The sequence below is a fragment of the Antechinus flavipes genome, chromosome 6, assembly GCF_016432865.1.
Source record: "Antechinus flavipes isolate AdamAnt ecotype Samford, QLD, Australia chromosome 6, AdamAnt_v2, whole genome shotgun sequence".
Taxonomy (NCBI): Eukaryota; Metazoa; Chordata; class Mammalia; order Dasyuromorphia; family Dasyuridae; genus Antechinus; species Antechinus flavipes.
In genome coordinates, this window is record NC_067403.1 from 256,080,321 (window position 1) to 256,093,966 (window position 13,646).

Below are 13,646 nucleotides of genomic sequence, written 5' to 3' on the forward strand. Positions count from 1 at the left end.
CTTTTTATTTTCATTGATTTTGTTTTTTTTTTTTTTGCTGAGGCAATTGGGGTTAAGTGACTTGCCCAGGGCCACACAGCTAGGAAGTGTTAAGTGACTGAGGTCAGATTTGAACTCAGATCTCCTGACTTCAGGGCTGGTGCTCTAGTCACTGCACCACCCAGCTGCCCCAAAGCTTTTTATTTTCAAAACACATGGGTAGATAATTTTTCAACTTGGATTCTTGCAAAACCTTGTGTTCTAATTTTCCCTCCTTGCCCCCACCCCTCCCCTAGATTAGCATCAATTATAAAAGGATATTCACACACACCACCCCTCCCCCCGCACACACACACACACACACACACATACAGGCAGACGTGCATCCACAAGAAATGCTTCCCCTTCCCATGTGGTCAGCAGAGCCGACCAAGTCCCAGGCTATCCAGGCCCAGATCTCCAGTCTAACACCCTCCAGATGCTTCGGCACAGGCTTTCCACGGGGGCGCCGAATGAGGTGCTCCCCGTAGGGGCCGTGCTCCCCAAAGGCACCGTGCTCCCCGTAGGGACTGTGCTCCCTGCAGGGGCCTAACTCCTGCTCCAAGGGTTGACAGGTTTCCCTGGACCACAGAGAAGCCAGGAGTCAATCGGAAGGGAGGCCTGGATGGATCAGGAGGGAGGGGGATATATTTGGGAACGAACGTGGGGGACCCGAGAGCTTTCCAAGCGTCCGAAGGAAGAAGCGCCCTGCACGAGGAGAGAGGCGCGCTGCCCCCCATCGAAGGAAGCCTCCATCTGTCTGGCTTGGCCCCAAAGCTTAGACCAGGAAGAGCCGGGCCAGGGAATCCAAAGAGGAACCTCCCGAACAATCAGAGCTTTGGGAAACCTCGGGAGGGAGGAAACTTTCTGGCCTGTGGATGGTCCTCCGCCCCTGAGACGCCCTTGGACAGCCCAGCCTCTCACCCGCCGCTCCTTCCAGGCCTGAACCTGCAGGGCTTCAGACAAAGGCTGGCTGAGCACTCATCAGGGAGCAGCAGTTGGATCCGGAGCCAGGGAGGAATCTTTCCACTGTGGCTCAGGGCCAAGGTCCCCGGGGCTGCCGCGGAGGCCATTCTGGGCCAAGCCAATGAGGAGTCTGCCTGGGTTCCCCCGCGGGTCATAGAGTGGGCTCTGGAGTTAGGAAGACCCGAGTCTGCATGCCTCTGGCTGACTCTTCCCACCGCTTTGGGGTTTTCTGGGCAGAAATGCTGCAGGAGTTGGCCATCCTTTTCCAGCCATTTTACAGCTAGGGAAACTGAGGCAGAGAGGGTCCCAGAGCTCATCAGTGTCTGAGATGGGATTTGAACTCTGCACTTCGGGACCTGATTTCACCCAATCAAGATGATGGTGGCCTGCAAGGTTCTCTCCTTCCTTCCCTGATGAGTTTGGTGGCCCCTCCTTTCCCGGCTCCTGCAGTCCTGCTAGGGGACTGTGAAAGGGACCTCCCAGTTCTCCCCCTCACATGGGCCCAGCCGAGGTCCAGCGCCCCCGGGGGCTCCACTTGTGCCTCTGAGAGTCCCCCCACCCCACGTATCTGGTCATCAATCTGCCCCCCCAGCTCCCACGCCCCACTCTAATCCCTTCCCCCTCATCCTTCCAGGGCCCCACTCCTCCCCCCCCCAGCCCCTAAGAGGTACAACTCTCCCTCTCGGCTCTGATCCCCCACTTCTGCTGCGCATCTTCAGCCTCAGCCTTGGAGCGCCCCCCCCCATCCTGGAGGGGATGAGGACCCCAGGCCATCTGGTGGCCTCCTGGCCAGCCTCTCATGTCTTAGCTGGGAAAACTGGGGCTTGCCTCTAAGGGCTTACAGCAGGATTTGAACCCAGGTTCTCTGACTCGGAGACTCGCTGGAGGGATGGCGGTGGACGATTTCCCTTCGGAGCCTCAATTTCCTCAGATGAAAACTAATAAGGACGAACACCACCGGCCTGGCCCTGGGGCCCTGTGGGCGCACAAAGCCTCGCGCTCTCAGAGGACTAGCATTTATTAAGCGCCCACTGCACGCACGCCCAGCCCACGGTGATAAAGCTCTGCCAACGTCACCTGCTATTACGCAGCTCCCTTCCGCTTCCTCCTACTTCTCTTCCTCCTCGCTCCCGCCTCTTCCTCCCATCTTGCTCCTCCTCCTCCTTCTGGCCCTTAAGAAGCCCCGCCCCAGAGGCCCCGCCCCCTCGCGCCTGACGCTATGGGAAGGCGGAGCCAGGGCAACCTCGCTAGGCGGAGGAGCGAGAGAAGGAGGGAGGGTAAGCGACGGGGAGGTGGGGCCTAAAGAGCGGCGGGCTCCGGGAGGCGGGGCCTGAGGTGGCAGGCCCCCCCCATGGAGGGGGAACCCGGGGGTGGCGGTGGAGGCGGCTCTAGGAGGCGGGGCGTCATTGGCGGAGCCGCGAGAGGCGGGACCTCAGGCGGGGCGGGGCCTCGAGGGGGCGGAGCCGGGCCCGGGCAGAGTCGGAGCCGGAGCCGGAGCCGGAGCCGGAGCCCGAGCGGAGCCGGGGCCTGAAGCCGGGGCCGGGGCCGGGCGGAAGATGTGGTTCTTCGCCCGGGACCCGATCCGAGACTTCCCGTACGAGCTGAGCCCGGAGCCCCCCGAGGGCGGTGGCGCGCCGGGGCCGGGGCTGTGGGCGCTGCACCGCGGCAAAAAGAAGGTGACGGGGCCGGGGCCCGGAGCGGGAGCCGGCTGAGCAGGCCGCGGGGGCCGGAGTCCGGGCGGCCGGAGCCGGCCGGCCCCGCCCCCGGCCCACCCCCGGCCCGCCCGGCCTGACGTGGCCCCCGCGGCCCTGGGCAGCCCGGGGCGGGGGAGGGCCCTGGAGCAGGGGAACTTGCCCCCCTCCCCCGATCCCCCCACCGCGTGCGAGGCGGGCCGGGGACCCCCACGCTCGGAGCCCCGCCACCAACCGCGTTTCCCCGCAGGCCACGGGAAATGCCGTGTCCGTGTTCGTGTACGAGGCCAAGCCCGGGGACGAGGAGCAGACGCTGGTGGCCAAGGCAGCCTTCAAGCGGCTCAAGACCCTGCGGCACCCCAACATCCTGGCCTACCTGGACGGGCTGGAGGTGGGCGCGTGGCCCCCCTCCCTCCCTCCGCCTTTCAGGCCACCCCTTCCCTCAGTTTCCCCTGCTGACCCTCATCTGTTCCTTCTCTGCCCCAGGATCATAAGGACCTAGAGATCCTCCAGCTTTAGCCTCCTCATCTACAGATGGGGAAACTGAGGTACCCTGTTCAAGGTCACAGCCGTGGGGCCACAGCAGGGATTTGTGCCTTGGTCCCCTTTCCCCCAGTCTCCTCCTCCCCCTTTGTTTGTAAGACTTCCTCCTCCCCCTCCACACCCCTTGCTCAGGTCCTCCTCAGGCCCCCGGCCAGGTCCTCTCCCTCCCTTTCTTCCCCTTGACCCTAACCCCTGAGCGTCCCCACCGTTGCCTGCCTTCTCCCTTTAACCTGGGGGCTTGTTCCTGGGCCGATACTGACCTTCGGCCTCCGGTCCTTCCCCAGACGGACAAATGCCTCCATGTGGTGACTGAGCCTGTGACCCCACTGGGGACGTACCTGAAGCTGAAAGCAGAAACGGGGGGCCTGAGTGAGCTGGAGATCTCGTGGGGACTGCATCAGATTGTGGTGAGATGTGTGGCCGGCGCCCCCTGTGGGGATGGGGAGGGCGGGGCTGCCGCCCCCGGAGCTGTGCCCCCAGCCTGTCCTCACCCCCACAGAAAGCCCTGAGCTTCCTAGTTAACGACTGCAGCCTCATTCACAACAATGTGTGCACGGCCGCTGTCTTCGTGGACCGAGCTGGGGAGTGGAAGCTGGGGGGCCTCGATTACATGTACTCGGCCCAGGGGGACAATGGGGAGCCCCCCCGGAAGGGCATCCCCGACCTGGAGCGCTACGATCCTCCTGAAATGACAGAAAACAGCAGCAAAAGCGTGGGGGAGAAATGGTGAGCACGGAAAGGGCGGGGGGGTCGAGCCCCTCTGGGAATGGGGCCCAGGGGTGCTGGCGGATGAGGAGTGGGAGATGGGAGGATGACCCCCACCCCCCTTCCTTGCTCTTCCTGGTCTCATGCTGTGCCCCAGCCAAATAGAAATCTGGGGGGGGGGGGAGGGCGGGGGGGAGGTAGCAGGAGTTCCGGTGCTACCCGGCCCAGCAGGGCCTGAATCCTGTCTTTGGGCCACCTAGGTCAGCTGACATGTGGAGACTGGGCTGTCTCATCTGGGAGGTGTTCAACGGTCCCCTGGCCCGGGCCTCCTCCCTGCGCTCCCTGGGGAAGGTGAGTCTCTGGGATCTGTGCCCCCTCCCAAGATGCCTGCCTGGTTTCTGGGCTCTGCCTTTCTCCCCGCAGCCACGGGCCCCTCTCCCTGCCCTCCCGCCGCCGCCTCGTTCAGGTCCTCGTCTTCCCCGGCCCGCTTGGGCCCTGCTCACGCCTGCCCTTCTTCCAGATTCCCAAGTCTCTGGTTCCTCATTACTGCGAATTGGTGGGGGCCAACCCCAGGGTGCGCCCCAACCCGTCCCGCTTCCTGCAGAACTGCCGGGCCGCCGGCGGCTTCATGTGCAACAGCTTCGTGGAGACCAACCTCTTCCTTGAGGAAATCCAGGTGAGCTCAGGCCCTGAGAGCGACGGTTCCGCCGGCGGCCTTCTGCTGCACACACATGCATACACATGTACATACACGCACACACGTGCACACACGTGCACACACACAGGATCCCCTCACATTCCCTGGCGGGTGACCCGGGGTCCCAGTGCGGACGCTGCTCGGTGGCTGACCGTCCTGCGTAGCCTGGCCCGGCTGCGGTGAAGCAGGACCCAGCTTAGTCCTCTGTGATCAGCAGGCCGAGACACAGGTGACAGGTCGTCCCGGACCTGGCACAAAGCAGGGACTGTCGCACTCAGAGGAACAAAATTAAGACTAAGATGGGGGGAAGAGGGGGATGGGGGAAGGCCTGCTTTTTAAAACTAATGAGAGCCTGGAAAGCAGCCTGAAGAGCAGCCATGCTGCCCTGGGTCCAGCCAAGAGCAGAGGGAATGGCCGTTCCCCCCTGGGCAGAGGGGGGGAGGGGCGAGGGTGCGCAGTGTGGCGGACGCCTCCCGAGGCGCCTTGTCAGCTTCGCCGTTTGCGTTTGTGACTCCGGGGGCCTTTGGTGTGGGCTGTGGTGAAAAAGGACGGGTGCCGGGGCTTATGGAGAACCTCCATTTTGGAAAACGGGACGGAAATGTCTCCTCCACACAGGGACAGCTTGACAAGGCCCCTCTTGAGACCCTCAGAGTCTCCTATGGGATCGTAGCTGGGTTAGAAATGAAATAGAAAAGGTTCCTCCACGATCACCGGCACCTTGACGGCTCTTTGTCAGCAGGCGGGCCGTCCGGAAAGGGGACGACCCGGGAGTCAGGAGACCTGGACTCCTACCCCAGCCCAACGGCCACTAACTGAGCCGAGGCTTCTTTGTCTTTGAAGTGCCCTCCCAGGGCCCCTCCAGCCCCAGCCTTCTAATTCTGTTCTCTGGGACCCGCAGGGCCTTGCTTTTATGGACTGATCAGAGCCCTGATCAGAAGGCTGGAAGATAGAAAGACCCTAGTTCAAATCCATCCTCATTGTGGGATCCTGGGCAAGTCACTTATTGTATTGTTGACTCAGTTTCCCCAAATGTGAAATGAGAATAATAATAGTATCTACACAGGGTCGTTGGGAGGATCCAGTGGAATAATAGTGGTAAAGTGCTTAATGGCACACAGTAGGTGCTATATAAATGTCAATTCCCTCCCCCCTTTCCATCTGTACTCCATGCCCATCCTTAGAGAAGGGACCTTATTCACTAAGGGAAAGGTCAGGGCTGTGTAATGGAGAGCCCTGGGGAGGTGGTCACTAGCAGATGAGAGCAGGAGAGAACTGGGAGATCCCCTGGCTCAGCTCTTTCATTTGACAGATAAGGAAACCGAGGCCCACAAAGGGAAGTGATTACTCCCACACGCTAAGGTTTGAGTGTAGATCCTTTTGCCCCCAACGCAGCAGACTTCCCATTGCCCAGACTCTGGTTTGAGGACACCCCGGACGCCTGGTGGAGGCCTGGAATCGGGTGCCCCAGGCTACGGCCTAGGAGGTTTAACCTTTCTGTTAGTCTTGGATAAAAGCCAAGAGGACACACGCTCCCTTTGACACAGAGCAGAAAAGGTTGGCTGTTCCCAGGTGACAGGCTCCACAAAAAGAGAATTTTTAAAAGTTGTATAGATTGCTTTTGCTTTTGACCCTGCTAACCTTTCTCTTTTTTTTTTCCTTGAGGCAATTGGGGTTAAGTGACTTGTCCAGGGTCACACAGCTACCAGCCTGTGTCTAGCCTTTCTCAATACTCAGCATTCCCTCCCCAGATCCTTCCTTATAACAAAAAAAAAAAAAAACATTAAGCAAAAGCAGCTGCCCGCCCCCGCCACCGATGCGGTCCCCTCCTGGAGGAGCAGAGGGTCTTGGGAACTTGTGGCTTGTTTTTCCTTGGCTTCCTTCATCCAGGTCTTTCCGGGTTGCTCTGAACTTTGTGTATTCCTCTTTTCTTGCAGTACCATAATGTTGCATCACATTCACACTGCGTGATTTGTGCCCCTGGCCTCCAGTGGTAGGTAGAGGCAGATTAAAGCACTGAAAATAGGATCGGGAAGACTTGAGTTCAAGTGACCTAAGATACTTAACTTAACCTCTGCCTCAGTTTCTTGATCTGTAAAATGGAGGTTATACTAGTACCTCCCTCCCAAGGGGATTGTGAGGATTTGTGAGATACTTGGTCATGCAGATCTTAAAGCGAAATACATACATAAATATTGATAGAGGAAATATCCAGCGTGGAAACTCCTCCCTCCAGTGTCACCCTAGGACACGATGGTCTTCGAAGGCTCGGCACTCGGAAGAAGGATTAGCATCAGTCAGTAATTGCAGGGATTTCTAGACCTGTCTGGAGTCTTGAGGGGGTAAATGAGTCGTTCAGGGTGGTCAGAGAAGGGCCTCGAATCCTGCCTTTCTTCCAACTCTGAGGCCGTCTCTCTGCCCTTCTGTGTCTGTCTTCCAAAACACTGGCCGTTTTCGGCTTGAATTATCCTCGCCAATTTAACGTCCGTATAAAGTTTTTGTACGTTGTCGTTTTGCATTTTGTTTTTAATTTATTAGTGATTTGGAACCTTTTTCCCATGGTTGTTGATGGTTTCGTTTCTCCCTTTGGAAGCGGGAATGGAACAAGCATTAAGCGTGTACTAAAAGTGTTACAAATATCTCGTTTGCTCCTCCCAGAAACCTTAGCCTTTGGTGCCATTATTCCCACTTTGCCTTGAAGAAACTGAGGCAAATGGGTAAAGTGACTCGGCGCTAAATGTTTGAGGCTCGATTTGAACTCGAATCGCGCTTAAATCATTTCCCAACTGCCCCGATGATGCGAGTCAGAGGAGGAGGCTGGGGAAGGAGCAGTTCGTGGCAGGGGTGCGGGGCCTCCAGGCGAGGGGCAGCTTGGAGGCCAGGACCAGGGAGGTGACAGGCCCCCGTCATTCTGTCCTGGGCAGCTCTCGGCTGGGATGTTGTTCACTTGTAGTTTTAGGAAAGGGATGATGGAGCTGCCCATGGGGCCTTGGGAAGATGAAGGGAAGCACTGAGGGGACTTCTGGGGGGCGAAAGCCTTGGAAGGCTTGTTACCTGGGGGAAGGATTCGGTTTGTCCCACTTGACTCCAAGTGCAGCGTGGGAGGTAGCGAGCGATGTTGGAGAGAGGTGGATTCATGGAGAACGGCTGAAAAGCGGCTCGGGCGAGCCGTCCAAACTGTGGCCCGGTGGGCTGAACTGTGGCCCGGCGGGCCGGCCTGGCCTTGGAGGGCGCTTCGGAGCCGGACGGCCATCGTTGGGGTTTCCACGGTGGGAGTTCTCACTTGAACCAGGCCGGCCGATCCCTGCGTCCCCGGGCTCCGAGGCTCCGGGACCTTTCTCACCTCTGTCCCCCGCCCGCGGTTCTCTCCTAGATCAAAGAACCTGCCGAGAAGCAGAAGTTCTTCCAGGAACTCAGCAAAAATCTGGACTCCTTCCCCGAGGATTTCTGCCGCCACAAGATCTTGCCCCAGCTGCTGACGGCCTTCGAATACGGCAGCGCCGGGGCCGTCATCCTCACCCCGCTCTTCAAGGTGAGCCGAGCTCGGGGGGGACTGGGGGGAGAGAGGTGCCCGCGGGCGCGAGGTCCCAGACTGATTTCGGTGCAGGCCCAGGTTGAGCCTCCGGCCTCTTGCAGGTTGGGAAGTTCCTCAACGCCGAGGAGTACCAGCAGAAAATCATTCCTGTTGTCGTAAAGATGTTCTCATCCACGGACCGCGCCATGCGGATCCGCCTGCTGCAGCAGGTAGCCTGCCCTCCATCCCAGGCCAGGCTCCAGGGGCCTCGGGGCTGGGGGCAGGGGCATGGCTTGGCTGGGGGTGGGCCCTAGAGGAGAACCCTGGACTGGACTTGGGGAGTCAGAGTCCAGCAGCCCCAGGGACGTGGGACGAACCTCACTGGCCGGCTTTCCCCCTCGGGAGGATGCTGCCCCTGCTCTCCAAGGTCCCTTGGAGCTTCCCACGGGCGTGAGCCTGGGGAGGGCACCTCAGGCAGCCCAGGGCCTTGGCAGGGTTTCCCAGGGTGATGTCCGGGGCTCCTGCTTGAGCCCGGGATCAGGAGTGTTGCCTGCTGGTCGTTGTTGTTTGGGGATTGATTGGGGAAACGGAGGCGAAGGAGGCCGCAGGAGGGAACAAGCAAAAAACATTAAGTGTTTTCTATTTGGCAAGAGTCATGCCAGATAAATAGGGGCAATGCAAAATTACATCCTGCTAAAGGGACCAGAGTGGGGAGGGCGGCTGCGGGCCCAGGGAGGGGAGGGCGGCGGTGGCTGGCGGGGCCCGGGGAGATCCTGCCTTGCTCCGGGGACGCTTTGGTGGCTTTCCCTTGGTGGCTCTCCTGCCACGGGCTTCACGGTGGGTCCCTCTCCCGCCCCCATGGCCCAGATGGAGCAGTTCATCCAGTACCTCAATGAGCCAACGGTCAACACCCAGATCTTCCCCCACGTCGTGCACGGCTTCCTGGATACCAACCCCGCCATCCGTGAGCAGACTGTCAAGGTGGATTGGGGAGGGGCCGAACACCGGCTCCGTGGGGTGGGGGCTGGAGGGGACCCTTGTCAGCCCAGGGGCCAGCAAGCCCAAGCCGGCCTTGCTCTCGCTCCGGGGCTTCGGACAAAGCCTCTCGGGCCTCAGCTTCCCCTGGAACAGGCAGGGCTGGGACTCTGGGACTGCGTTAGCCCCGCTCCTCTCCCGAAAGTCCATCCCGGGGGTTTGGTTGCCGTGGGATCTCGGGAGGAGGCCATAGCTGGAAACGACACTGTCGGCCTGGAGCGGGGGCAGGGGGAGCCGGCCCGCCTCCCACAGGGGGACAGGAAGGGGGGGGAGGTTCCCTGCCTCCGGTGGGACCGGACAGAGGGCTTCCTGGGTCTGGCCACTGGCTCCGCCCTCACCGGTTATCGTGCCCAGAGAAGCCATGAATGGGAGCGCCCGAGCCGGGCCCCTCTTCGCTGAGGTTGGCGCCCCAGCTCCGGGTTCGGATCTCTCCTTCACTCATTGCCCCCGACACGGACCCTTGGGGGCCTTGCTGAGAGGACCTCAGGCCCCCGATCCTCCCCCTCCCAGGCCACCTGCAGAGGGGTCCTTCAGGGGCCCTCCCTGGGTTTCAGGGCTGCCCGAGTCTGGTTTCTCGGGAGCGGGGCCTGGGGCCGCCCGGGCCTGCAGAGACTCTGAGCCCCGCCCGGCCCCGGCCCCTCTCCCCCCAGTCCATGCTGCTCCTGGCCCCCAAGCTGAACGAGCAGAACCTCAACGTGGAGCTGATGAAGCACTTCGCCAGGCTCCAGGCCAAGGACGACCAGGGCCCCATCCGCTGCAACACCACCGTGTGCCTGGGCAAGATCGGCCCCTACCTCAGTGCCAGCGTGAGTTGCGCCCCGGCCCGTGCCCCCCCGACCCCGCCCGGGCCCCTCCCCAGCCCGGGACCCCGCCCTGAGCGCGTCTCCTCCCCCAGACCAGGCACCGCGTCCTGACGTCGGCTTTCAGCCGGGCCACCAGGGACCCCTTCGCCCCGTCCCGGGCGGCCGGAGTCCTGGGCTTCGCCGCCACCCACAACCTCTACTCCATGAATGACTGCGCCCTCAAGATCCTGCCCGTGCTGTGCACCCTGACCGTGGACCCTGAGAAAACTGTGCGCGACCAGGTGAGGGCCCCCTCCCCGCACAGGTGAGGCCCCAGCCAGGTGAGGGCCCCCTCCCCCAAGAGGTGAGGCCCCTGGTCAACTGAGACTTGGCTGGACAAGATACAAGCTGCCCAGCTGACCCGCAGCTTCGGCCCCTCCCCACTCCCCTGATTTCACAGTGACTTCTCCATTAGATCGTGGGCCCCTCTCCTGCCCCCGTTCCTTTGCCTAGGCTGTGCCCCCCAATGGCCCCCCCACGGGCTCAGGTGATCCGCTGTCCTCATGCTGTCCGGCCCTCTCCTGTTGCCTCTTCCTGGGCTGTTCTGGGCCACGTTTATCACTCTTGGAACCCAAAAAACACCCAGAGTTTTAGTATCTGAGGTCCGGAGCTGGAAGAGAGGCACCTTAGAGGGAATCGGGTCTAATCCTCCCGTTACAGATGGGGAAACTGAGACCCAGAGGTTGAAGGGCCTTATCCGAGGTGATTGGATCACGGCCGTGGAGCTGGAAGGGACCCCGCGGCCCCTTTTCCCCCCAGGCAGGAGCCGCCGGCCCACACTGATGGGTCCCCCTCCCTCGTGTCCCGTGGGCTCCCCTCCCCCGGGGCCTCTTCTTCCACCTCTCCCTCCCACAGGCTTTCAAGGCCATCCGAAGCTTCCTGACCAAACTCGAGTCTGTGTCTGAAGACCCAGCCCAGCTGGAGGAAATGGGTGAGCCGGTGTAGACGCCCCTCTCGGCCCAGTCCTTTCCCACTGTCGCCCCTCGCCCCCCTCGCCCCCACCCCAGGGACCTCACCCCAGCCTCCCATGTTGCCCTCTCCCTCCAGAGAAGGATGTGCACCGAGCCTCCAGTCCCCGGCCAGGGGCCACCGCGGCGAGCTGGGCTGGCTGGGCAGTGACGGGCGTCTCCTCCCTCACCTCCAAGCTGATCCGAGCCAACCCCGCCCCCACCGAAAGCGCCCCGGCCAGCGACGCCCCCCTCAAGCCGCCCCCAGAAGGTAAGGCTGTCCCTGAGGCGGCGGCAGCTCCGCAGAGGGCCCGGGTTCGGACCCTAACCGGGGGCCTTCCCTCTCTGGACCTCGTTGGCTGGGGCTGGACAGGATGGCCACTGAGAGTCCTTTCAGCCCTGGACTCCCGGAGGAGCCCCCGCCTCTGGAACTTCCAAGACCCATCCCCTTTGGGAGGGCTCGGGGCTCTCCGTGGGCCCCTCCCCTGCCCCCCTGGCCATGGCGGGCCCCGGGCCCTCCCCCAGCCGTTGTGGGCACAAGCTAAGCCGGGTTCTCTGAGGCCGCTGACCTGACGCGCCCCCTTTCCTTTCCCCCCAGCCCCAGCCCCAGCCCCAGCCCCAGCCGCTGCCCCTGCCCAGGCCCCTTCGGTGACCTCAGGTCGGTGGGACACAAGAGGGGCTGCGGGGGAGGACGAGGAGGCGGAGGCAGCGGCGGCCGAGGAAGGGGAGGGCTCCTCCGAGCGATGGGATGACGAAGACTGGGGCAGCCTGGAGGTAAGCGGCCCCCGCGCCACGGCCCTCTGGACTCCAGGCTTCCTGCCCCTCCTTGGCCCCCTTTTCCCAGGCTCCCCCTCGGTCCCTATCCATGAGGCAGCGGCCGGGCCCCTCGGGGTGCTGAGCGTCCCCCTCCCCAGAGAAGCGAGCAGAAGGCTGGGGGGCCGGCTGCCGAGCAGAGAGCCCCCACCTTTCCTGTCTCTGACCCCACCGTACCTCCCTCTTTCCCCTCCAGCCTTAGCCACCCACTTCGGCTACAGTAATGGGCACAGGGGAGGACTGAGGTCCCCAGGTGGCTCAGAGAGCAGGGCCTGGAATCAGGAATTGCCTTAGCTCTCTGCCTCAACTTTATTATCTGTAAAATGGGGGTCAATGGGGCACCTCCTCCCAGGGCGGTTTCAGGGAGCTGATATTTGTAAAGTGCTATGTCGGGCCCGCCTGTTTAGAACACACAGCTGGAGGGGCTGCTCGGTGCCAGACCCTCCACTCCTTTCCCCTCCTCGGGCTCACCCCCTGCCCTTCTCTACAGCAAGGAGAGGCTCAGCGGGAGGCTTGGAGAACCAGTAGTAGGGAGCAGCAGGCCAGGAGGGTGAGGCCCTGGGACCAGGGGTGGAGGAAGGGCCCGGCGGCGTGGCCCCTGGACCCCCCCCGACCCCTCCAACTCCCTCCCCTGCAGGCCAGCAGCCCCTCTCAGAAGTCCCCCGAGTCCGACTGGAGCAGCTGGGAGGCCGAGGGCTCCTGGGACCAGGACTGGCAGGAGTCGAAGCCCCACAAACCGCCGCCCGAGGGCACCAAGTTGGCCAGTGAGTACAACTGGGGTGGGGCGGAGAGCAGCGAGAAGGCAGACCCCTTTTCGGCCCTGGCACCTCGCCTAGCTGCCAACGCCCAGGTAACGTGGGAGCTGCCCAAGCTGGGGGGAGTGGGGAGCCTGCCTGGGGGCGGGTGGCGGAGGGATGCTGGGGGGAGTCTGGGACTTGGGGAGCTGTTAAGAGCCAGAGCCGGGTCACTGGGGTCCTGGGAGGAAGTGGGGGGGGGTGTGAAAGTCAGGTCTCCCAGCCGGCCCCTGCCTGACTTATTTCCCTTTTCTTTCCAGCGAAATCCAGACTCCTGGAGCACGGAAGCCTCGGGGGACTGGGGGACTGAGGAGAGCTGGGGGACCCTGGAGGCAGAGAGCAGTAGGTCCCCTGGGTTCCCTCTCAAGCCCTTGCCCAGCGGGGCTTCCTCAGAGGGGAGGCTTCTACTCCCCCCCTCCCCTCCCCTTGGTGCCCCCTTTCCCCGGCACTAACCACCTGCTCCTCCTGTCACATCTCCCAGGACAGGCCAAGGCCGAACTTGCTCGAAAGAAGAGAGAAGAGAGGAAGAAGGAGATGGAAGCCAAGCGAGCCGAGAGGAAGGCGGCCAAGGGGCCCATGAAGCTGGGGGCGCGGAAGCTGGACTGAGCCCCAGGGCCAGCGGCCCGGCTCCCGGAGCTGCAGAGAGGCGGAGGGGCGCAGGCTGCCCCGCCCCGCGCCCCGCGCAGCCTCTGCCCGTGTATTTATTGTACAAAGCCTGGCCCAGCCGGCCCAGGACCCCCTTCCCCATGTACATAAGCAGAGCGGGAATACATTTTATTTCTTGTCCTGCGGAGTCGGGCCTGGAGTGTTGGATCATGGGCTGCGCTGCCTCGTTGGGGGGAGGAGAGGGCCGGCGTTGAGGGGCCGAGCTGCCTCCTCTGAGGGGTGTTGAGAAGCTGAGCTTCCTGTGGGGGGACCCGAAAGCCTCGGGGTGCCTCTCGTGGGTCAGGGGATCCCTCAGGGCGGGTTTGCATCTTCCCTCTCCAGCATAGATCCACGTGACCTCTCCCAGGCCACCTCCAGGAAGACCCCGCCTCCGGGGCACCTCCCCTCCCCCATAGGTTAGGGGCGGAGCGTTTTAGGG

At 62.3% G+C, this 13,646-nt stretch overlaps 1 protein-coding gene across 4 annotated transcripts; it reads left to right on the forward strand.

The window, feature by feature from the left end:
* The first annotated feature begins 2,451 nt into the window (after positions 1–2,451).
* SCYL1 (SCY1 like pseudokinase 1) lies at positions 2,452–13,355 on the forward strand. Of its 4 annotated transcripts, none has more exons than XM_051964333.1 (18): positions 2,452–2,660; positions 2,926–3,066; positions 3,503–3,625; positions 3,718–3,944; positions 4,184–4,274; positions 4,444–4,599; positions 7,991–8,149; positions 8,254–8,361; positions 8,999–9,112; positions 9,817–9,972; positions 10,062–10,250; positions 10,864–10,939; positions 11,056–11,226; positions 11,554–11,729; positions 12,259–12,318; positions 12,406–12,618; positions 12,823–12,904; positions 13,044–13,355. In XM_051964333.1, the coding sequence occupies exons 1-18, from the start codon at positions 2,541–2,543 to the stop codon at positions 13,166–13,168; spliced, it is 2,487 nt and encodes an 828-aa protein (XP_051820293.1). In that variant the 5' UTR covers positions 2,452–2,540; the 3' UTR covers positions 13,169–13,355. The 4 variants fall into 4 exon arrangements, with proteins under 4 accessions (XP_051820293.1, XP_051820294.1, XP_051820295.1 ...); XM_051964334.1 differs by having other exon boundaries at positions 11,560–11,729; XM_051964335.1 differs by having other exon boundaries at positions 11,566–11,729.
* Positions 13,356–13,646: the final 291 nt, after the last annotated feature.

Excerpts from the sequence above, each read along its gene's own strand:
- SCYL1 (XM_051964333.1), top strand. The coding sequence starts at position 2,541 with ATGTGGTTCTTCGCCCGGGACCCGATCCGAGACTTCCCGTACGAGCTG. Across the intron at positions 4,275-4,443 it reads CCCTGCGCTCCCTGGGGAAG|ATTCCCAAGTCTCTGGTTCC; the intron begins GTGAGTCTCTGG and ends CCCTTCTTCCAG. Across the intron at positions 8,150-8,253 it reads TCCTCACCCCGCTCTTCAAG|GTTGGGAAGTTCCTCAACGC; the intron begins GTGAGCCGAGCT and ends GGCCTCTTGCAG.